At 34.9% G+C, this 26,139-nt stretch overlaps 3 protein-coding genes and 1 long non-coding RNA gene across 6 annotated transcripts in view; 2 read left to right on the plus strand and 2 right to left on the minus strand.

The window, feature by feature from the left end:
• The window catches only part of LOC132735518 (fibulin-1-like), a 38,617-nt gene that overhangs the window by 5,847 nt on the left and 6,631 nt on the right, over window positions 1-26,139 (minus strand). For 2 of the 3 annotated variants that reach the window (XM_060722474.1, XM_060722477.1), the window contains exon 2: window positions 11,724-11,847. In XM_060722474.1, the coding sequence (XP_060578457.1) occupies window positions 11,724-11,847 (124 nt within the window). Of the gene's footprint in view, window positions 1-11,723; window positions 11,848-25,117; window positions 25,245-26,139 lie in introns of those variants that run through there. The other variant, XM_060722475.1, reaches the window with a different exon arrangement.
• LOC132735519 (uncharacterized) lies at window positions 1,606-7,803 on the plus strand. Its single transcript, XM_060722478.1, has 2 exons — window positions 1,606-2,079; window positions 5,585-7,803. Exons 1-2 carry the CDS (start codon window positions 1,899-1,901, stop codon window positions 6,124-6,126), a joined length of 723 nt encoding a protein of 240 aa, XP_060578461.1. The 5' UTR covers window positions 1,606-1,898; the 3' UTR covers window positions 6,127-7,803.
• Window positions 8,063-11,097, minus strand: LOC132735517 (uncharacterized). Its single transcript, XM_060722473.1, has one exon. It carries the CDS (start codon window positions 10,584-10,586, stop codon window positions 9,735-9,737), a length of 852 nt encoding a protein of 283 aa, XP_060578456.1. The 5' UTR covers window positions 10,587-11,097; the 3' UTR covers window positions 8,063-9,734.
• Window positions 21,017-23,003, plus strand: LOC132735521 (uncharacterized). Its single transcript, XR_009626462.1, has 4 exons — window positions 21,017-21,261; window positions 21,818-21,895; window positions 22,067-22,166; window positions 22,395-23,003. It is a non-coding gene; the product is annotated as an uncharacterized LOC132735521 (long non-coding RNA).

Raw genomic sequence — 26,139 nt, forward strand, 5'->3', positions numbered from 1 at the left:
TTTATTTTTGCCATATTTTGTAAAACTTTACTAGCTTCTTCATAATTTATATAGCCTTCTAATACATTGGATTCCGATTCACTTAAAACCGGTGCATCTATATTTTCCACAAATTGTAAAAATTAATCATTTGCATCATATGACATTTTGCTGAAAAGATTTCTATAAAAAATCACTTTCTTTTAAAATTAACTTTTGATCATTTAGAATATTACCGTCTTCTTTTTTAATCTTATATATAGTCTTAGTTATGTGACTATGTTTTACTTAACCGTAAAAACAAAATGTTGGAGGTTTTCCTCATTCTAACGTCCATTTTGCTCTTGACCTTATAAGATAACCTTGAAGCTGAATATTAAGATCCTTTTATTTTGCAATTTTTGAAATCGGTTACGTTTATCGTCTTACAAGTTTGATTCAATAGCATGTGTTTCATTTATTATACTTTTTTCATCATTTGTTTCTTTAGATAACTGCAGTAAGATATAGCTGTCCCTCTCAGTTCCATTAAAAGAGTTTCTAAAAACAACTGATCGTTTGTCGTAAGCTGAATTTCATTATTTGGTTTTTCCGATATATTTTCAATGTTACATATAGGTAAAGCATACTGTTGTTTAATACCAACTATTTTTGTCTGTATTTTATTCAAATAATCTAGATCTTTTAAAAGGGAACTATTATGTTTCCAAATACTTTTTGCGTGTATAAAATCATTAAACTTTATCTTTATTATAACAATTGAATAATCTGAGTGATAGCTTGTCTCAATATTAATATTTTCTACACGAGGAAAAATTGTTTCAGTTGAAAAAATCATGTCGTGCTTGTTGGAGTGGAGTCGGTTTACGCCATGTGTATCTGTTCAGATTTGGAAAAAAATCTCTGAATGAGTCAAAAAGATTACGGTGATCAATATTTTGTAATATAAAATTTCTTGCTTTATTATTATTTACAAATTTATAGTTGTAATAATCTTTTCAGGATCTAGAACTAAGTTAAAATCTCCACACAAAATATAAGAATCGTTCCTATTTTGTCAATGATATCAAACAGTTCACTGTAAAAAATTGGTTGATCTGTATTTGGACCGTAAAGATTTATAAGGGTTAATCTTTTTTCTTCAATTGTTAAATCTAAAACAATAAAGTTTCCTTTGTTATCAATATGTTTGCTATGAATATTATATTCAATATTTTTATTAAAAAGAATTGCAACTCCCCGTGAATTGGATGTCCCTTGGCTCAGGAAACATTCACTATTCCATTCACAGTATATATTTTTATTCATATTTAACGTTAAGTGTGTATCTTGTAGACAGTAAATACTGCAATTTTTCTGCTTCAAAAATCTAAATAACTCAATTCTCTTTTTTGAACCGTTAAGACCTCTACAATTCAAAGATAGGATATTTAGGCTACTTGAATTCATCTAAAACGTATATTTGAAAAAGAAAAAATACATGCTTCAAGGAAGGTAATGTGAACAAAGCACAAACAAATCAATAAATCATTCATACATACATAAACAGTTACAGACACACACACACATATATACAAAATAAACACAGAAAGGACAATTGTTCCCAGTATAACACTTGAGAAAAATAATACAAATTATTTTAATATTAAAATAATTTCATTTATTTTATTTAGAAAACATCGTCTGCTGTAAATATTAGTCGTCTGCTATACTGCCCCGTCAGCTTTATTAATCGTCTGCTATATTTTGTTGATACACAATTTACCTGGTTACGCTCGATAGTTTTTTCTTACTCGAGCATAACGTGTACCCGGTATGGTATATATAAGGCAAAACCCGTGCAGAAACTCACTCTTTACACGTCTGCAGTACAGATTGACTGGTTTAAAACATTTATCTGCTATCTACATTGCCAAATTATGCCACGTGGCCGCGGATGCGTACGTCCACAAAGACTGTCGCGGAACAACACCGCCAGGCAGCCCGAGCCAGCAAGTAGCGCAACAAGGAGCCAACAACCTTCAAACAGAGGGAGGAAACGAACGGCAGAGGTCCCGTTGGAAGATTTTGTTGACGAGAGGGTGTCGCAAACGAACGCTGGTGAGTCAAACGTAGTAGATTTTGAGCAGATAATAAGGGCTTCGAATATTATTCCACAAAATTTGACCGATAACGTTGGTTCTGCTGCAAATAATGTTTCTACGGGGTGTGGCAATATGTTACAATCTGTGGGTTTAGATAGTTCTACTGCAAATCATTCCAACGATATTTTAAATGTTTTGCCTGGAATACGTTTAGCCGATGATGATTTGGCGGCGCACGTGCCAACATCTCTTAAACAAAAAATTTGTAGAGGTGAATATGTAAATTTGATGTTATTATTGAAAGGGGCAGTCGAGCTTTCAGAATTTTGTAAAGGGACGGTGTTTAAGTTAGATAGTGAAGGTCACATAGAATCCGCTCAAAAAGAATGTAAAGAGCAGATCAATTGCATTGAGAAATGGACAAACGCATTTATTATATATGCGTCCATTTATTTATCATCACACGCTGACAAAATCTATGAAATTTTGCATTAAATGTTTAATATCAGAGATTGTGCCTCGCGCCAGGGTGGTCTTTCATGGAGGACTTACGACGAGCAATTTCGTCTAAGACAGGCTATTGCTCCTCAATCATGGTCGAAAATAAACAATGAGTTATGGTGGCGCTGTGTACAAGTCAGACCAGTTTTACGTGACCAATCTAATCCTTACAGGTTTACGTGTAATGACTTTAATGCGGGAAAATGTTCTTGGCCGAATTGCCGTTTTTCCCATGTTTGTGCCACGTGTTTTGCTCCCCACCCAGCAATCAACTGTCAAACTTCAAATTCTTCAAACAAAACAAAGCTTGACGAGCGGTCAATCTCAGTCGTCATTTCAAAACTCTCGGAGCAGACATTTTCAGCCACAACGGGCTAAAAGTGGACGGGGCTATTACAAAAAGTAAAATAAATAAAAGTCCGGTCATTTCATTTTCTGACACTAATGTTAACTCATTCGCTTTGGCAAAATCTCCTGTAAACGTTGAGGCTTTAAAGCTCTATTTAAAAGGATATAATGAGAAAGAAGCAAAATTCTTATTAGACGTTTTTATCAATGGCTTTCCAATTCAATACACAGGGCCACGTGTTGCACGTGAGTCAAAAAATTTACGGTCATCTCTATTAAGGCCTGATTTAATTAAAGAGCAAATAGAAAAAGAGAGAAATGCAGGTAGAGTTGCTGGCCCTTTCGACGAACGCCCTCTTCCAAATTTAATTGTGTCGCCGATCGGTTTAGTACCAAAGAAAACACCGGGGGAATTCAGGATGATCCATCATTTATCATATCCCTCCGGTAAATCTGTTACTGACTTCATTGATCCAAGTTTATGTTCAGTACAATACACAAGTTTTGATGAAGCAGTTAAAACGATTCAAGAATTAGGTCAACATTGCAAATTGTTTAAATCAGATATCAAGAGCGCATACCGTTTAATACCAATTTCCCCGAATGATTTTGAGCTACTTAGTTTTTGTTTTGATAATAAATATTATTTTGACAAGGTGCTCCCTTTCGGTGCTTCAGTCAGCTGTATTACTTTTGAACGATTTTCAAGATTTTTAGAATATAGTGTGAAATCGAAATTTACGTCAGCTAAATTGATACATTATTTAGATGATTTTTTGGGGGGTGACAAAACGTCAGAATCATGCAATCAGGCGTTAAATATCTTTCATAACACAATGACAGAGCTTGGAGTGCCTTTAGCATCGGAAAAAACTGAAGGCCCGACTGAAGTTTTAGTCTTTTTAGGTTTAGAGCTTGACACAAACCAAATGACAATCAGAATTCCGTCAGAAAAAATAGAGGAGATCAAAGAAAAAATTTTTGAGGTGTTATCACACTCGAAATCAACTCTTAAAAAATTACAATCTTTAATTGGTTCACTCCATTTTTGTTGTAGAGCTATTGTTATTGGTCGCCCTTTCATTAGACGTTTAATTAATTCAATTTGTGGGCTAACAAAGTCGTATCACCGCGTACGATTAAAGAAAGAGGTTCGACGGGACTTGAACATATGGCTTATATTTTTAAAGAAATATAATGGCGTGTCTGTGTTTCATGACAAATTTTGGGTTTCAAACGAAGATGTAGAATTATTTTCGGACAGCGCGGGTGGTGTCAATTGTGGTTTCGGAATTTACTTTCAAGGTCATTGGTGCCAAGGGAAATGGCCAGACGATTGGCACTCACGCGGTCTTACGGCCGATATCACTGTTTTGGAGTTATTCCAATTGTTGTGGCAATATTTATTTTTGGTTCTAAATTGATAAAAATAAAAAATAAGATTTAACTGCGATAACATGGCAGTGGTAGACATTTTGAATAAGGCTTCGTCTAGGTCTGAAACAGTAATGTGTCTTGTAAGACTTCTTGTATTGCATTGTATGAAACTTAATATTTTATTGAAAGCAGTTCATGTCCCAGGTCGTTATAATGTAATTTGTGATGCATTGTCACGTTTTCAGTTGAAAAAAATCAGAGAATTAGCTCCGGAAGCAGATCAGCAACCTCACCCAGTCCCAGAATTCCTCTGGAGCGTCTTCGATTTAGAGCTCGAACATTGTTACAAGGTGGATTAGCGCCAAATACTAGATAAACATACGATACAGCGTTGAACGCTTTTCGGATATTCTATCCGAATATAATCTGTCATTACAATGGCCAATTTCAATTCAGAATATTGTCTTTTTTATTTTGTATTGTTTTGAGAGGGGCATGGCTTCAAAAACTATAACCACATATGTTGCCGGCTTGAATTATTTTCATAAACTTTCTGAATTTTACGATATATCAAAAATATTCATGGTTAGCAAACTGCTTGAAGGTTGCAAAAAATCTCGTAAATCACATGATAATCGGGCTCCGATAACAAAACAGGTTTTGAAAATTTTATGTGACATGTTACCATTATGTTGCTACAATGCTTACGAGACTAGATTATTTACCACATTATTTATATTCGCATATTTTGGTTTATTTCGCATAAGTGAGCTGGTCGTTCCAAAAGTACTATGGAATTCGGACATATCAATTATAGATAATAGCAAGGTGCTTATTTGTCTCCGTCATTCAAAAAATAATAAAACCGGTGTTCCGGTATATCTAAAATTGCCTAAAGAAATGGACAATTTATGTCCAGTAAATGCCTTATCTAATTTCCTTTCTATGCGACCTAAAACACAGGGCCCTCTATTCATTCATAACGATAGTTCACCAGTAACGAGAACTCAATTTTCAGCAGTTTTGTCGAAATGCGTTTTAAGAGCCCGCTTGTCATTTGGATGTTGTCACAAAACTCATAGTTTTAGAATTGGCAGAGCTACTGATCTCGCCATTATGGGCGTTCCTGCAAAAGCTATAATGAAAGCCGGTAGATGGAATAGCGATTGTTACAAATTGTACATTAGATAAATATATATATATATATATATATCATTTGATAAAAAAATAACTTTTCATAAGCTATTTCGGGCAGTTTGTATTTTGATTTCATGACATGTTTATTCTATATTTAGACATCTGGGTCATCGGGGACTCGATCCCGTACTGGGCAGGCAATCATGCAATACAAACTGGGAAGAAAAATTTGAGACTACCAGGACAAACAATTGCATGGCTAGGGGTTCGAGGTCTGCGATGGTCCACACTAAGACGGGAAATTGAAGCTAAGGTTCTCCTATCACCTGCTCCATCGTTAATACTTATTCATTTAGGTGGTAATGATTTAGTTCACTCTCATGCCTATGATATTAAAGGGACAATACAGGATGAAGTATCTTACCTTCACGACGCATTTCCGTCCGCTTGCATTATTTGGATTGATATTTTACCCAGAAGAGTGTGGGGGAAATTTGATAACAAGTCTATGAATCTTAAACGTAAAAGAGTAAATCGTTTAGGTCGACACATAGTTAGTTCCTTAAGTAAGTTTGATATTGTCAAACCAGATATTGACATTGAAACGGCGTTTTATCGTGAGGACGGTGTCCATTTAAATTTAGTTGGTCTAGAGTTCTATCTTGACTATTTAAGAGATGCTATGCTAAAAAATCTATAATGGAATTTTTGGGTGATAAATTCGTTGAATTCATTGTGGCGGAAAAAATTCTGTCGATTGAGGGGTAGGCAGGCCTCGCAATTTAATGTATTCGCAATTCATGTTTTTCGAATATTTTAGCTGGTTAGGGTCACCTTGTTTTTGGGCTGGTCTAATCGCCTAAAGATAGGAACCTTGACCTTGTAGGTTAAATTTTAAATGCTCACACGGTACTTTCTAATTATTATACGGTCTAACAGTAATTGTGTTGACTCGTTAATAGGTTTTGCCCTTAGTACTCGGCAATTCCTAACTAGCCTTGCTTTATTGCCTTGCATTGCCTTGCCTTGCATTGTACAGCCTTTGCTGTTGCTGTTTAACATTAACTCGGATTGTGGAACCATTCATCTCTTGGTCTAATCATTGGTGAGTGGTTTTATTGTTCGTCGTTAATGGTACCGATGCTTGCGGTAGTATGTTACCAGTGGTATATACATGTAGGTTGCCGTTAATATTAGAAGTACAAAAAACAATAGAAATGTTAAAAATGAAGTCAATTACGCAATTTTTATTTGTGTACAGTTGCGTACAGTTTTTGTCGAGTTGTGTACAGTTGTGTACAGTTTGTAGAAAATACTGCCTCCCTTCGGTCGTCGGAATTTTTTCTCACAAGACTCGACATGGTCAAATCTGTCTTGTCTCGAGCGGCCAAATTATCCAACCAATAGTTTTTCGTATAATTCAAAAGTTTTTCATCTGTGTATATGTGATTAAGTTTCTTTTCACGTAGACTTATTAAAAGAATTATTAGTAATTTGATATTGTGTTTGTGTTTCATTTTCGAATATTTAAATAATACAAATTATTTTAATATTAAAATAATTTCATTTATTTTATTTAGAAAACATCGTCTGCTGTAAATATTAGTCGTCTGCTATACTGCCCCGTCAGCTTTATTAATCGTCTGCTATATTTTGTTGATACACAATTTACCTGGTTACGCTCGATAGTTTTTTTCTTACTCGAGCATAACGTGTACCCGGTATGGTATATATAAGGCAAAACCCGTGCAGAAACTCACTCTTTACACGTCTGAAGTACAGATTGACTGGTTTAAAACATTTACCCGCCCGCCACACCCCATTTGCTTAATTATAAATAACTGTCATTTTTTGAGTTATCATAGCGATCATAAAGGTGACGTCACAGGTGAAACATATTTTGGTAAACTGTATATAAGCGTGTGTTTGTCATTGTTTATTTGGATGTAGATACTGCTGTGACTTTTTATACTTTGCAGGCTGTTGTTATAGACATGTTTTTGTGGACTTCCAAGGAAAATAATTATGGGAGAATATGCCACTACATCTCAGACTATGGAGCCGCAAATACACACAAGGATGTTATCGACGTGTGAAGTTAGTTATAATAATAATGTGTTAAATATGGTTAAAATAAAACGTGCCAGATATGTGTTAAAGATAACTGTAAATTCGGAAGTGCAGGACTTGTAGCGCGGTGTTAGTGGTATAAACTGTTATGCTATAATTGTTGCTAAGTCTTCATGTCAGAGATTTTGATGAACATTGTTGACATTTTAAACTGAAATAACATTCTCCATATTATATTTTCCTTGGACGCATATAGTAATGCGATTGTAATTGTTGATGAGTTTAATCACTGTTGGCCACATTTGGCCATTGACTCAATTTATTCTTTGTCGCTCTAAAGCGGAAAAAATTCTGTCGATTGAGGGGTAGGCAGGCCTCGCAATTTAATGTATTCGCAATTCATGTTTTTCGAATATTTTAGCTGGTTAGGGTCACCTTGTTTTTTGGGCTGGTCTAATCGCCTAAAGATAGGAACCTTGACCTTGTAGGTTAAATTTTAAATGCTCACACGGTACTTCTAATTATTATACGGTCTAACAGTAATTGTGTTGACTCGTTAATAGGTTTTGCCCTTAGTACTCGGCAATTCCTAACTAGCCTTGCTTTATTGCCTTGCATTGCCTTGCCTTGCATTGTACAGCCTTTGCTGTTGCTGTTTAACATTAACTCGAATTGTGGAACCATTCATCTCTTGGTCTAATCATTGGTGAGTGGTTTTATTGTTCGTCGTTAATGGTACCGATGCTTGCGGTAGTATGTAACCAGTGGTATATACATGTAGGTTGCCGTTAATATTAGAAGTACAAAAACAATAGAAATGTTAAAAATGAAGTCAATTACGCAATTTTTATTTGTGTACAGTTGCGTACAGTTTTGTCGAGTTGTGTACAGTTTGTAGAAAATACTGCCTCCCTTCGGTCGTCGGAATTTTTTCTCACAAGACTCGACATGGTCAAATCTGTCTTGTCTCGAGCGGCCAAATTATCCAACCAATAGTTTTTTCGTATAATTCAAAAGTTTTTCATCTGTGTATATGTGATTAAGTTTCTTTTCACGTAGACTTATTAAAAGAATTATTAGTAATTTGATATTGTGTTTGTGTTTCATTTTCGAATATTTAAATAAATAAATCACTTATAGACTGGATATATTTTTCATTTTGTATAAATGCAAAAATGTGAGAGTAAAATGAACCCAGATGGCTGGACTATTCTTCTTTTTCTTCTATATATAAACAAGTGCTTGAAAGACACTGTCTTCTTTTAACCAGAATAATTCAGTTTAAATAAATATAGCTTAAATAAAAAAAGTAATTTGAAAAATCGAGCTAAAATTAAGATATAAGCGTCTGATATTTTCTTAAAAGCTTACATTTATTTCTTAGAAAAATAAAAAACATAAAAAGAAAAATGGTAGACAATTTACTTTGAGTAAAAAAAAAATATACAGAAAAATGCATAAAAAAGTTTCATTGTGAGAAAAAAAAAAAGAGAACAGTTCAAACCAATAGATATTAATTTTGGGCATCATATATATTTAAGCATACAGTAAATGCTAAGTGTTGATTCTTGCAGAGATATAACTTTAAGGCATAATATGCACTTTTATAAAACTGACTTCTAAGTATTTATGCATTTATTATGTGCTGCATGAATAGAGTGATGGAGAAAAAACAAAAACAAAATTTTTTAAAGCACAATGAATAGTGTATCACTAAATTAAAGTTATATTGAAAAAGAACCTCAAAGTAATGTCTTTGCGAAAAAGCGAAAAACAAAACGAAACAGAAAAGATCATTACAGAGAGATTAAAAAAAAACAACAACAAAAAAACATGTTTAAACATACTAAAAAAAATCTATCTTTGTGATTATTTTATTGATTATATTGCTTTTTATTAATATTATTGCTTTTATTATTGTTATTATTATTATTATTTATTATTATAAGTCACGCTAAACACAAAGATATGCATGAAAATATCTCTAGGGTAATGTCTTGGTAAAAAAGACAAGATCATTACAGAGACTATACCTAAAAAAGATTGAATAAATAAACAACAAAAGCAAAAGCAAACAAATTTTTTTGCTAAATGTCAAGTATATGTAGACATTTGTTATTTTAAAATCATTGTAACTTAAGTTTTAGCATTTTCATATTCCGTATAACTGTTTATTTAGGGAGAAAACAATTTAAAGTCAAAGGCTGTCCATATTATCATGTTTTATCTCTAAATAGTCTATTTGGGATTTCCTTTTCCTGGCCACGGAAGGTTCAACCAGTAATCAAAATCGACAAACTTGATTTCTTTTGTCTTAAATCGTTTTATTCCATTTTGGTCGTCCATGAATGTCGCAAAAATCTTTCCATCCGTACACCAGCATTTTTTTACTGCATTTGTATCTTTAAGGCGAAGAGAAGATAGCACCTGTTGATTCAACCACGTGAGATCATGGTTTATGAAAATATTTGTTGTTTTCAATCTCTTTATTTTTTCGAAAACTTCATTTTTAACTTGTCTTCGTACAAACTTTACAATAACAGGTCGATCTTTCCCTTTGTACTGCCCTAGCCTGTGTGCTATATCAATGTTCTCTTCTGTTATTGACATTGAAAGTTTTTCGTTCAAAAGGGACACGACCTTTGTAGTTGTTTCCTGAGAGGACTGTTTTTCTGAATCGCCAGGAACACCATATATTCTAATGTTGTTTCTGCGGCTGTACTGCTCTAGGTCATTTAAAACCCTGTCATTTGTTTCAGTTTCTCGTCTGACCCTATCACGAATACATTGCATTTTGTCCTTTATTTCATCTAATTCATTTTGTTTGTTTTTCAAATCTTTTTTAAGTTGATCTGTTTCAGACGCCTGGTCATGGACACTCCCCTCAAGTATTTCCAAACGCTTTACGAGTGAGCTGAGAAACTGCTCTTTCATTTCATTTACGGTGTCAATGACAACCTGTCTTATTAAAGAAATATCACTTTTTGTAATTACATTTGACAATTTTTCATTTATCGTGTCTAACATTTTTTCTACGGATTTATTACCTAGAAGATCTTGTTTATTAGATGTTTCCATAAAATCAGCCATTGTTTTTTGTTTTTCTGCTTTTGTTTTTCCTTCTTCTTTTTTTCGTCAATTGGCGAAAAATCTGAATCTTTAAAGACTGTTGAGTCTAAAGCGCTAGTACATTCTCCTTCACTGTTTGTTGATGAAAGCCCTCGCTTTGTCCGCGAGCTCATTTTCAATGATATATGTATATTATAATTATGTTACATAACTGCTTTTTAACTAAACAGTACTTTTCATAGCTAAAGTTCGATCAAGCGTGACGAATTTTTAATCAGGTGATGTGTACAGGTAAATTTTTTACCTGAGATATCCCACCCACTTAACGTTATACGTTAAACACCAGACACTCGAAATTTTCGATAAATTTTCATAAATATTTCAAAAAGTCATATCAGCATTCACCTTACGTAGCTTTATACATCATTTTGTCGGTATTTCTGCTTTCTATCCAGCGTATAAGTGATTTACTTGGCCTTTTTTACATCATAGAAAGATTGTTTACTTTTTACTCGAAAGCGGAACCGGAACCTAATCAAAATTAAATTGTGATTTTGTTGGTTCTATCAAGGACCAATGCCTTTAAAAGAAGTACAATTACCTGCCTATTAAAATCAACATCAAAGTTAATTAATTGAAATTCTTTCCTGTTTAATTTAAACAAAAAACTTTTTCCGCAAAAAATCTGACCATAACTGAGTACTTCAAAATTTAAAGGAATGCAACTATTTTTCTTCTTAAGAATAATTTTCAAGGGAAGATAACTCAAAACTGTGACAAGCAAAGTCTCATTTGATTTTTTCCTTTGTTTGTCTTTTTAATCCCAATTATGGTGCAAGATAATATGCTGCATAAAATAAAATTTTCAAAGTCTATAAATGGGAAAGATCTTTTTCAATTTAGCCCTTCTATAGCAGCCCCAGTCAAGTGGTTAAAGTCGTTGATTTCAAACAATTTGCCAATCACCACTGTGGGTTCGACTTCACCATGGCCATTGGATTCTTTCATCAGAGGAAGCTATCCAGCGTACATTTGGTTGGTCAGTGATTCTACTCATGTGCTCATTCTTGTCTGAAATAATGCAAGAAGGGGCACCTGAACACTTCCTCCATCAGTAAAGCTGGAAAGTCGACATAAAATCCAACATAAATGACTTGCCTACACATGTACAACCATTTTCATGAACTTCATAACCAGATCCAGCACAACCACAGGAGTAGTCTCCGATACTAATGTGTTGGACCATCACAACAATGAGAACCATCGCTACATTCATCAACATCTGAAATAAAATTAATGCTCTTCAATATATTTACTAATATCATTGATCTTATAAACAAGATTTTTATTTCTTTTCGCATGATTTTTTTTACTTTTTTTTTTACTTCATAGGTTTACCTTCATTTAATTAAGAAAGAACATTGGATTATTGACTTTTCATCATAGTAGGGAGTTAGATGTGTAGAAATTGACCACTTGAAGACCGTTATCATAATTATTGTGTATATTGGTGCATATCAAATATTCTAAAATTTCTAAATTTAAAATTTCACCATTTTTATGTTACACTGTTTTATTCCACCTACATGAGAGCTAGAGAGTAGGAACACTTGTTACTAACGTCTAAAATATACTCTTATATAAACTTTTGCTATTTAGGGCGTTCTGTATGTATTTCATTTCTACAAGATGTACATGATTACAAATATGTGGAAAGTATTTGGGTTTAAAATTCCGGAGTTTTACAATCTTAAGATTGTAAGATATTCAAATTAGTCGGAATCTTATTTCAATCTTCTGATACTTTTGACTCTATGTTTTACTCAGTTATGTATATGAAATTTATGCCCATCTGTGATAATGTTTGAATCAATAATTGTTATTATGCAATATTTCAATATGAAAATTCTGAAAGTAAACCAATTGGGCAATCAGCATAGAATCAGGTCTTAGTGTTCAAGTAGACACCCTGATGTATACAGCAGTCACCAGCATAGAACCAGGTCTTAGTGTTCATGTAGACACTCTGATGTATACAGCAGCCACCAGCATAGAATCAGGTCTTAGTGTTCATGTAGACACTCTGATGTATACAGCAGCCACCAGCATAGAATCAGGTCTTAGTGTTCATGTAGACACTCTGATGTATACAGCAGTCACCAGCATAGAATCAGGTCTTAGTGTTCATGTAGACACTCTGATGTATACAGTAGCAACCAGCATAGAATCAGGTTTTAGCGTTCATGTAGACACACTGATGTATACAGCAGCAACCAGCATAGAATCAGGTCTTAGTGTTCATGTAGACACTCTGGTGTATATACAGCAGCCACCAGCATAGAATCAGGTCTTAGTGTTCATGTAGACCCTCTGATGTTTACAGCAGCCACCAGCATAGAATCAAGTCTTAGTGTTCATGTAGACACTCTGATGTATACAGCAGCCACCAGCATAGAATCAGGTCTTAGTGTTCATGTAGACACTCTGATGTATACAGCAGTCACCAGCATAGAATCAGGTCTTAGTGTTCATGTAGACACTCTGATGTATACAGCAGCCACCAGCATAGAAGCAGTTCTAAGTGTTCATGTAGACACTCTGATGTATACAGCAGTCACCAGCATAGAATCAGGTCTTAGTGTTCATGTAGACACTCTGATGTATACAGCAGTCACCAGCATAGATGATAGAATCAGGTCTTAGTGTTCATGTAGACACTCTGATGTATACAGCAGCCACCAGCATAGAATCAGGTCTTAGTGTTCAAGTAGACACCCTGATGTATTCAGCAGTCAGCTGCATATAATAGGGTCTTAGTGTTCATGTAGACACTCTGATGTATAAAGCAGTCAGCTGCATATAATCAGGTCTTAGTGTTCATGTAGACACTCTGATGTATACAGCAGCCACCAGCATAGAATCAGGTCTTAGTGTTCATGTAGCCACTCTGGTGTATACAGCGGCCACCAGCATAGAATCAGGTATTGGTGTTCATGTAGACACTCTGATGTATACAGCAGTCACCAGCATAGAATCAGGTCTTAGTGTTCATGTAGACACTCTGATGTATACAGCAGTCAGCTGCATATAAAAAGGTCTTAGTGTTCATGTAGACACTCTGATGTATACCACAGACACAAGCATAGAATCAGGTCTTAGTGTTCATGTAGACAATCTGATGTATACAGCAGACACCAGCATAGAATCAGGTTTTAGTGTTCATGTAGACACTCTGATGTATACAGCAGTCACCAGCATAGAATCAGGCCTTAGTGTTCATGTAGACATTCTGATGTATACAGCAGCCACCAGCATAGAATCAGGTCTTAGTGTTCAAGTAGACACCCTGATGTATACAGCAGTCAGCTGCATATAATAGGGTCTTAGTGTTCATGCAGACACTCTGATGTATAGAGCAGTCAGCTGCATATAATAAGGTCTTAGTGTTCATGTAGACACTCTAATGTATACAGCAGACACCAGCATAGAATCAGGTCTTAGTGTTCATGTAGACACTCTGGTGTATACAGCAGCCACCAGCATAGAATCAGGTCTAACTGTTCATGTGACACTCTGATGTATAAAGCAGCCACCAGCATAGAATCAGGTCTTAGTGTTCATATAGACACTCTGATGTATACAGCAGACACCAGCATAGAATCAGGTCTTAGTGTTCATGTAGCCACTCTGGTGTATACAGCAGCCACCAGCATAGAATCAGGTATTGGTGTTCATGTAGACACTCTGATGTATACAGCAGTCACCAGCATAGAATCAGGTCTTAGTGTTCATGCAGACACTCTGATGTATACAGCAGTCAGCTGCATATAATAAAGTCTTAGTGTTCATGTAGACACTCTGATGTATACAACAGACACAAGCATAGAATCAGGTCTAAGTGTTCATGTAGACACTCTGATGTATACAGCAGCCACCAGCATAGAATCAGGTATTGGTGTTCATGTAGACAATCTGATGTATACAGCAGACACCAGCATAGAATCAGGTCTTAGTGTTCATGTAGACACTCTGATGTATACAGCAGTCACCAGCATAGAATCAGGTCTTAGTGTTCATGTAGACACTCTGATGTATACAGAAACCACCAGCATAGAATCAGGTCTTAGTGTTCATGTAGACACTCTGATGTATACAGCAGCCACCAGCATAGAATCAGGTCTTAGTGTTCATGTAGACACTCTGATGTATACAACAGACACAAGCATAGAATCAGGTCTTAGTGTTCATGTAGATAATCTGATGTATACAGCAGCCACCAGCATAGAATCAGGTCTTGGTGTTCATGTAGACACTCAGATGTATACAGCAGCCACCAGCATAGAAGCAGTTCTAAGTGTTCATGTAGACACTCTGATGTATACAGCAGTCACCAGCATAGAATCAGGTCTTAGTGTTCATGTAGACACTCTGATGTATACAGCAGTCACCAGCATAGATGATAGAATCAGGTCTTAGTGTTCATGTAGACAATCTGATGTATACAGCAGCCACCAGCATAGAATCAGGTCTTAGTGTTCAAGTAGACACCCTGATGTATACAGCAGTCAGCTGCATATAATAGGGTCTTAGTGTTCATGTAGACACTCTGATGTATAAAGCAGTCAGCTGCATATAATAAGGTCTTAGTGTTCATGTAGACACTCTGATGTATACAGCAGCCACCAGCATAGAATCAGGTCTTAGTGTTCATGTGACACTCTGATGTATAAAGCAGCCACCAGCATAGAATCAGGTCTTAGTGTTCATGTAGACACTCTGATGTATACAGCAGACACCAGCATAGAATCAGGTCTTAGTGTTCATGTAGCCACTCTGGTGTATACAGCAGCCACCAGCATAGAATCAGGTATTGGTGTTCATGTAGACACTCTGATGTATACAGCAGTCACCAGCATAGAATCAGGTCTTAGTGTTCATGTAGACACTCTGATGTATACAGCAGTCAGCTGCATATAATAAAGTCTTAGTGTTCATGTAGACACTCTGATGTATACAACAGACACAAGCATAGAATCAGGTCTAAGTGTTCATGTAGACACTCTGATGTATACAGCAGCCACCAGCATAGAATCAGGTATTGGTGTTCATGTAGACAATCTGATGTATACAGCAGACACCAGCATAGAATCAGGTCTTAGTGTTCATGTAGACACTCTGATGTATACAGCAGTCACCAGCATAGAATCAGGTCTTAGTGTTCATGTAGACACTCTGATGTATACAGCAACCACCAGCATAGAATCAGGTCTTAGTGTTCATGTAGACACTCTGATGTATACAGCAGACACAAGCATAGAATCAGGTCTTAGTGTTCATGTAGACACTCTGATGTATACAACAGACACAAGCATAGAATCAGGTCTTAGTGTTCATGTAGATAATCTGATGTATACAGCAGCCACCAGCATAGAATCAGGTCTTAGTGTTCATGTAGACACTCTGATGTATACAGCAGCCACCAGCATAGAATCAGGTCTTAGTGTTCATGTAGACACTCTGATGTATACAGCAGCCACCAGCATAGAAGCAGTTCTAAGTGTTCATGTAGACACTCTGATGTATACAGCAGTCACCAGCATAGAATCAGGTCTTAGTGTTCATGTAGACACTCTGATGTATACAGCAGTCACCAGCATAGATGATAGAATCAGGTCTTAGTGTTCATGTAGACAATCTGATGTATACAGCAGCCACCAGCATAGAATCAGGTCTTAGTGTTCAAGTAGACACCCTGATGTATACAGCAGTCAGCTGCATATAATAGGGTCTTAGTGTTCATGTAGACACTCTGATGTATAAAGCAGTCAGCTGCATATAATAAGGTCTTAGTGTTCATGTAGACACTCTGATGTATACAGCAGCCACCAGCATAGAATCAGGTCTTAGTGTTCATGTAAACACTCTGGTGTATACAGCAGCCACCAGCATAGAATCAGGTCTAACTGTTCATGTGACACTCTGATGTATAAAGCAGCCACCATCATAGAATCAGGTATTAGTGTTCATGTAGACACTCTGATGTATACAGCAGACACCAGCATAGAATCAGGTCTTAGTGTTCATGTAGCCACTCTGGTGTATACAGCAGCCACCAGCATAGAATCAGGTCTTGGTGTTCATGTAGACACTCTGATGTATACAGCAGTCATCAGCATAGAATCAGGTCTTAGTGTTCATGTAGACACTCTGATGTATACAGCAGTCAGCTGCATATAATAAGGTCTTAGTGTTCATGTAGACACTCTGATGTATACAGCAGCCACCAGCATAGAATCAGGTCTTAGTGTTCATGTAGACACTCTGATGTATACAGCAGCCACCAGCATAGAATCAGGTCTTGGTGTTCATGTAGACACTCTGATGTATACAGCAGTCATCAGCATAGAATCAGGTCTTAGTGTTCATGTAGACACTCTGATGTATACAGCAGTCAGCTGCATATAATAAGGTCTTAGTGTTCATGTAGACACTCTGATGTATACAACAGACACAAGCATAGAATCAGGTCTTAGTGTTCATGTAGACACTCTGGTGTATACAGCAGTCACCAGCATAGAATCAGGTCTTAGTGTTCATGTAGACACTCTGATGTATACAGCAGTCAGCTGCATATAATAAGGTCTTAGTGTTCATGTAGACACTCTGATGTATACAACAGACACAAGCATAGAATCAGGTCTAAGTGTTCATGTGACACTCTGATGTATACAGCAGCCACCAGCATAGAATCAGGTCTTAGTGTTCATGTAGACAATCTGATGTATACAGCAGACACCAGCATAGAATCAGGTTTTAGTGTTCATGTAGACACTCTGATGTATACAGCAGTCACCAGCATAGAATCAGGTCTTAGTGTTCATGTAGACACTCTGATGTATACAGCAGCCACCAGCATAGAATCAGGTCTTAGTGTTCATGTAGACACTCTGATGTATACAACAGACACAAGAATAGAATCAGGTCTTAGTGTTCATGTAGATAATCTGATGTATACAGCAGCCACCAGCATAGAATCAGGTCTTAGTGTTCATGTAGACACTCTGATGTATACAGCAGCCACCAGCATAGAATCAGGTCTTAGTGTTCATGTAGACACTCTGATGTATACAACAGACACAAGCATAGAATCAGGTCTTAGTGTTCATGTAGATAATCTGATGTATACAGCAGCCACCAGCATAGAATCAGGTCTTAGTGTTCATGTATTCACTCTGATGTATACAGCAGTCAGCTGCATAGAATCAGGTCTTAGTGTTCATGTAGACACTCTGATGTATACAACAGACACAAGCATAGAATCAGGTCTTAGTGTTCATGTAGACAATCTGATGTATACAGCAGTCAGCTGCATATAATAAGGTGTTAGTGTTCATGTAGACACTCTGATGTATACAGCAGCCACCAGCATAGAATCAGGTCTTAGTGTTCATGTAGACACTCTGATGTATACAGCAGCCACCAGCATAGAATCAGGTCTTAGTGTTCATGTAGACACTCTGATGTATACAGCAGCCACCAGCATAGAATCAGGTTTTAGTGTTCATGTAGACACTCTGATGTATACAGCAGCCACCATCATAGAATCAGGTCTTAGTGTTCATGTAGACACTCTCTGATGTATACAGCAGCCACCAGCATAGAAGCAGTTCTAAGTGTTCATGTACACACTCTGATGTATACAGCATTCACCAGCATAGAATCAGGTCTTAGTGTATAGCCCGGGGTTCTATGACATCATGTTCCTTTAATTCTATCGGAAAATATTTAAATTTAAATACCATATATGAATGAGATTTTTCAGCTATTTAATGTATGAACTTTTTCAAAACTGTTTGTCAAAGATTTATTATTAAAAATCCAACAAAAAATGTCATTTTCTAAATGTATGAACTTTTTCAAAAACTGTTAGTCAAAGATTTATTTTAAAAAATCCAATAAAAAATGTCATTTTCTAAACTATTTTTAGAAATTAAGTAACATGATATCATAGAACCCAGGCTATACACAGCAGCAGACAAAATTTAATTTACTGGCAATTGCTATGCAATTTAGAGTGACAATTAAAAAAAAAGAAATTGATTGATTGTAATTAATTGATAAACTTCTTAAGCAAGATTGTTTTTTTTTATTTTGGTATCAGATATACTAGTAGATATATTTTATTTCATACAGGTTTGGTGTCATTACATTGTGAGAAGTGAAATTTAATTGATAAGATAGTCTTATCAGATGACTCACTTTATAAACAATGTAAACTGATGTAATTACTTACCAACCAGAGACATGTACATTTTTTAAATTTTTAGAAATAGAAAGAAATGCTCAAACAGTTCTTAAAACTTTGTTTAAATTCATTTTTATAGAAAGAACATTTCATTCATGACACATCAATCTGAACTATTGGAATAAAGATCTGCATGGGACTGTAAGGTAAAAGGAACGTAATCTTGCTTCACCACAATATCCAGTCAAACTTGACCGATCCAGGTTTAATAATACCGCAAAATCCAGTCACACTTGACCTAAGCTAGCATGATCTAAGTTTAATAATACCACAATATCCATTCATAGTTGACCTAAGCTAGCATGATCTAAGTTTAATAATACCGCAAAATCCAGTCACACTTGACCTAAGCTAGCATGATCTAAGTTTAATAATACCACAATATCCATTCATAGTTGACCTAAGCTAGCATGAACTTTGTTTAATAATGCCACAATATCCAGTCACACTGGACCTTATCTAGCATGAACTTTGTTTTATAATGCCACAATATAGAGTCACACTGGACCTTAGCTAGCATGATCTAAGTTTAATAATGCAAGCAAGCATGATCTATGTTTAATAATGTTACAATATCCAGTCACACTTGACCTAAGCTAGCATGACCTATGTTTAATGATGCCACAATATCCAATCACACTTGACCTAAGCTAGCATGATCTAAGTTTAATAATGCCACAATATCCAGTCACACTTGATCTAAGCTAGCATGATCTAAGTTTAATAATGCCACAATATCTGGTCACACTTGATCTAAGCTAGCATGATCTAAGTTTAATAATGCCACAATATCCAGTCACACTAGACTTTAGCTAGCATGATCTATGTTTATTTATTTATTTTTTTTAATTGGGTTTTACGTCACATCAACACAGTATATGTCATATCGCGACATTCCAGCTTTATTGGTGGAGGAAGACCTCAGGTGCCCCTCCGTGCATTATTTCAGGCACGAACGGGCACCTGAGTAGAACCACCAACGTTCCCTAAGCTAGATCTATGTTTAATAATGCCACAATATCCAGTCACACTGGACCTTAGCTAGCATGATCTATATTTAATAATGCCACAATATCCAGTCACACTTGACAAAAGCTAGCATGATCTATGTTTAAATATGCCTAAAATATCCAGTCACACTGGACCTTAGCTAGCATGATCTATATTTAATAATGCCACAATATCCAGTCACACTTGACAAAAGCTAGCATGATCTATGTTTAAATATGCCTAAAATATCCAGTCACACTGAACCTAAGCTAGCATGATCTATGTTTAATAATGCCACAATATCCAGTCACACTGGACCTAAGCTAGCATGATCTATGTTTAATAATGCCACAATATCCAGTCACACTGAACCTAAGCTAGCATGATCTATGTTTAATAATGCCACAATATCCAGTCACACTGGACCTAAGCTAGCATGATCTATATTTAATAATGCCACAATATCCAGTCACACTTGACAAAAGCTAGCATGATCTATGTTTAAATATGCCTAAAATATCCAGTCACACTGAACCTAAGCGAGCATGATCTATGTTTAATAATGCCACAATGTCCAGTCACACTTGACCTAAGCTAGCATGATCTATGTTTAATAATGCCTAAAATATCCAGTCACACTGAACCTAAGCTAGCATGATCTATGTTTAATAATGCCACAATGTCCAGTCACACTGAACCTAAGCTAGCATGATCTATGTTTAATAATGCCACAATGTCCAGTCACACTTGACAAAAGCTAGCATGATCTATGTTTAATAATGCCTAAAATATCCAGTCACACTGAACCTAAGCTAGCATGATCTATGTTTAATCCCAGCAGGCACTCGACGTTGTTTCAACGTTGAAACAACGTTGAAATATGGTTGTGACGTTGTTCAACCAATATTCAACTATGGACGACCATACGGATATATTGCCAATGTATATACAACGTTGATTCAACGTTGTTTATGGTCGAAGTTTTACATTTAGTTTAATCAAAATATAAACTTTTATACCACTAATTTTGTGTTATTATTCTTTTATTGAATTAGTCTGTATTATAAGTGATTTTTGTTAGGAAAATTTGCGTTACAATCTTTTTCCGTATATTCAAAATTAGCGCTTAAACAAAGTTGGAAATAATTTTTCACTTTCTATTAACGCTTTAAATATTAGTAAATATGTTTTGTTGTTTTATTTTTTAGTTCTTTATGAATAATATTAATTAATAAATTGATATTAGTCAAAACCCCGTTTATAAAATAACGCTGATCAGGGGAAGTAATTGTTGCGGTCTATGATTTTGTTTCCCGTCTTTGATTATCGTTCGTGCAAATGGTGGCGCTGTTTGGAAAATTTGAAAACAAGACGATTGGCAATTTATTTGGATTTTCGAAGGTATTACTGTAATGTTTTACTTTAGTTTACTGATTTTTTTCTAAAATATTATTATTTATTCTTAAAATTCTACTTTAATTTACTTTATGAAATAAATGAGAGATGAAAACACATGATTGAGTTGATTTGACACGTTTTCGCGACCTAAATTTTGAATGATTTGGGTTCGATCGGTAGGCCTTGTAAACACGAAGTTATTGATGTCCTTGGCAATTTATGATTTTACAAATCTTGTCTTTCTTTAATTTATTTTTCATATTATTAAACATTTTTCTGTACTATATCCTAATTAAAATTTAATCAATTATAAAATTGAAACCTATAAAGTAGTTCGGCCCACATAATTTACGTCCCAAGACGATTCGTCAATATATATTTATAACTATGTTTATATTTTAGTGATAATATAATACAGTGTTAATTAGTTTGAAAAAAATACATTATTATTAAATTAAATAAAAAATTTGAGTGTTAAACTTTAAAGTTTAATAATAGTCGTAAATTTATGGGGAATAATGAATCTATTTCTATTTTATTATTTTTTTTTATATTCTAGATCCTGGTCCTAGCTGAAATTTAGAGTATTGCAGCTGTAGCCTGTATACCATACATTCAACATGAAAAGGACTGTCAGGTTTGTTAAATTGAAATTTATTCTTATTAATTTATATCTATTTGAATTTCTTTACAATACAAAGTATAAATTTTTCAACTACTGGATATTTATCTTGTCTTAAAACATATTTTTTTTCGGAATATTCCTGTATCATTATTAATATAAAATTTACATGTTTGTTGATTTCAGGATGCTGCATAAAATAGTCTTAGTTAGAGCCTAGAATGTTAATTTCTTGGGAATATGCTGCAAGGAACTGACGGGGAGCAGTTTTTCTTACCAATCATAGGTGAGACTTTTAAATAGCTTCTTTTAAAAAAGATTTTGTTGTCTTATATACAGTATTTGCTGTCAATATGAAACTTGGCTATGTTTCAATTTCTATGCTGTTTTATGATGTAAATCTTAGAGAAAAGCATTTTAAGATAAAAACAAATCACTACGTTGAGTAATTATATGTATAATTTGAGATTGACCAAGTCACTTTTTACTACAAACTTCTTATTTTTATTTGCAGAAGCAGTAAGAGACAGCCAAAGAAGTACTCAAACACTTGACATACCCAGAAAGATCTAGAAGAAAAGATTGGAACAGATTGTAGATTAATTGTTAAAACTATTAAAGTGTATTTAAGCTGCACTTGAACTGTATTTTTGAAATAAAATGTCTGAAGTATTTAATATTGTCTTGATATTTTGTTAAACTTGGTTACTTTGCTTTATATCCAAAAATTAAAGTATGGTGGGTTTTCAACGTTAAAATGACATTGAAACTTCAACGTTGTGCCAACGTTGTATCAACGTTGAAATTTCAACGTTGTTTCAACTTTCAAATCCGAATATAAATCCAACCTTATTTCAACGTTGAAATCTGACCATAATTCAACGTTGAAACAACGTTGATGTGCCTGCTGGGATAATGCCACAATATCCAGTCACACTGGACCTAAGCTAGCATGATCTATATTTAATAATGCCACAATATCCAGTCACACTTGACAAAAGCTAGCATGATCTATGTTTAATAATGCCTAAAATATCCATTCACACTTGACCTAAGCTAGCATGATCTATGTTTAATAATGCCACAATATCCAGTCACACTTGACCTAAGCTAGCATGATCTATGTTTAATATTGCCACAATATCCAGTCACACTGGACCTAAGCTAGCATGATCTATTGTTTAATAATGCCACAATATCCAGTCACACTGGACCTAAGCTAGCATGATCTATATTTAATAATGCCACAATATCCAGTCACACTTGACAAAAGCTAGCATGATCTATGTTTAATAATGCCTAAAATATACAGTCACACTGAACATAAGCTAGCATTATCTATGTTTAATAATGCCACAATATCCAGTCACACTTGACCTAAGCTAGCATGATCTATGTTTAATAATGCCACAATATCCAGTCACACTTGACCTTACCTAGCATGATCTATGTTTAATAATGCCACAATATCCAGTCACACTGGACCTAAGCTAGCATGATCTAAGTTTAATAATGTCACAATATCCAGTCACACTTGACCTAAGCTATCATGAACTATGTTTAATAGTGCCACAATATGCAGTCACACTGGACCTTAGCTAGCATGATCTAAGTTTAATTATGCCACAATATCCAGTCACACTTGACCTGAGCTATCATGAACTATGTTTAATAATGCCACAATATGCAGTCACACTGGACCTAAGCTAGCATGATCTAAGTTTAATAATGCCCACAATATCCAGTCACACTGAACCTAAGCTATCATGAACTTTGTTTTATAATGCCACAATATAGAGTCCACACTTGACCTTAGCTAGCATGATCTTTTGTTTTTATAATGCCACAATATAGAGTCACACTTGACCTTAGCTAGCATGATCTATGTTTAATAATGCCACAATATCCAGTTACACTTGACCTAAGCTAACATGATCTATATTTAACAATGCCACAATATCCAGTCACACTGGACCTAAGCTAGCATGATCTATGTTTAATAATGCCACAATATCCGGTCACACTGGACCTTACCTAGCATGATCTTTGTTTTATAATGCCACAATATAGAGTCACACTTGACCTTAGCTAGCATGACCTATGTTTAATAATGCAAGCAAGGATGATCTATGTTTAATAATGCCACAATATCCAGTCTAAATTGACCTAAGCTAGCATGATCTAAGTTTAAGAATGCCACAATATCCAGTCACACTGGACCTTACCTAGCATGATCTAAGTTTAATAATGCCACAATATCCAGTCACACTTGACCTAAGCTAGCATGATCTAAGTTTAAGAATGCCACAATATCCAGTCACACTGGACCTTACCTAGCATGATCTAAGTTTAAGAATGCCACAATATCCAGTCACACTTGACCTAAGCTAGCATGATCTATTGTTTAATAATGCCACAATATCCAGTCACACTGGACCTAAGCTAGCATGATCGATGTTTAATAATGCAACAATATCCAGTCACACTTGATCTAAGCTTAAACATGATCGATGTTTAATAATGCAACAATATCCAGTCACACTTGACCTAAGCTAGCATGTACTAAGTTTAAGAATGCCACAATATCCAGTCACACTTCACCTAAGCTTATAAGAATCTTACACTGGCTGCCGGTACAGACCGGAATATCTAGCTCGAGGATAACTGTTCATATATGGCACAAAAACACAATTATTTTTCACCCCCACATGATAAGGGATACAGGGATACAAGGGTTACACAAGGTTACAGTGGGATACAGTGAATTTCCATCATGTTACAGATATTTTTAAAACGAGTTTCCGCTAAACAGTTATCCGAGAGCTAGATATTCCCGTCTGCACTGACAGCCGGTGTTTGATTCTTTTTCTTGCATATTACATATCAATTATTTTCAGAACAGAAATTACAAAAACCGATATTCTCATAACGCACTTTTTTCTTATAGTAGCGTATGAACTTACAACTTCATTCATAACGGTTAAGTGACGTCATCCTAAGAACGCAATTCATTCATAAAAGGCTCGCGTCAATGACGTCATTTAAAACACGCGACTTGTCTTACATGGGGGGTGTAAGATAGAGTTTTCTAGCACCGGTGTAAACGGTAGATAATCCTGTCTGATATGCAAGAAAGCATGATCTATGTTTAATAATGCCACAATATCAAGTCATACTTGACCTAAGTTAGAAAGATCTTTGGTAAAAAATATATAACTTTTTAACAGTGTAACATACCAACATAAACGTTTCCATTCAATTCATATCCTGTCCCGCATGAACAGCTAAACCCACCATCAAAGTTATTACATGTACTAGTTGGTCCACTACAAGGGCTTGTGTCACATTCATCTATGTCTGCATTTATAAAATTATAAAAAATGAAATACATGTACTATAAATTCATTGTTAGGGTGAGACTCGCTGCAACACAAGAATGTACAATAAAAACTATATTTCATTTGATAACAAGTTTAAGTACATATATAAGGAATACTAGGATGTACAAAAGATTGTGATAGCTTTATTTTACAATTTGTATACCACTTTTAGTTGACAGTTGCCATATGCTTGAGTATGTGGATCTGCATCAGATTTTTGTGATAAATAAATTAGAATTAAAAATCAAACACTGCAATTTCTTTTGTTAAATGAACCCAGATTTTCAACAAACATGAAAATCACCTTCATTGAATACACATCTTACAATAATTACTTTCTGATGAAAACAAACACGCTGTCTTGTTGTTGTAGAAACAAAAAAAATGCATTTTACCTGAATTAAAGTTGAATATTCAAGTACTTCCACGCAAACAAATATTTCACTCTGTCAAATCTAAATACTACATTTAATTTTCACATTTTCATCTCTTTTAAGCAACAAGTCAATAATGAAATAATAGAATGACAGTTGCAATTAAATTATAAGTTTTCATTTAAAAGAAAACACAAGAGAAATTTTGAAATTGTTATAATATAATTAGGTAAACTGAGATCACATGTTTCACATTCATATAAATGATTCTTTTATCAAGTACCAAATAAGACAATTTGTTTCATGAAACTCAATCGGAATGGCTTTGTCTATCCATATGATAACCCAATAATCATTACAGTAGTATATATTCATAATCAAGTATTTAAATGACATGACTTATACAAATAACAATATTGTACAATATTGTACAATAAAATATACAAAAAACACACACAATTAGGACGGGTGAGGAGGGTAAATTCACAGACACTTGGGGTGTGGA

The sequence above is a fragment of the Ruditapes philippinarum genome, unplaced genomic scaffold (genome assembly GCF_026571515.1).
Source record: "Ruditapes philippinarum isolate M1 unplaced genomic scaffold, ASM2657151v2 ctg4648_1_1_1_1, whole genome shotgun sequence".
Classification (NCBI taxonomy): Eukaryota; Metazoa; Mollusca; class Bivalvia; order Venerida; family Veneridae; genus Ruditapes; species Ruditapes philippinarum.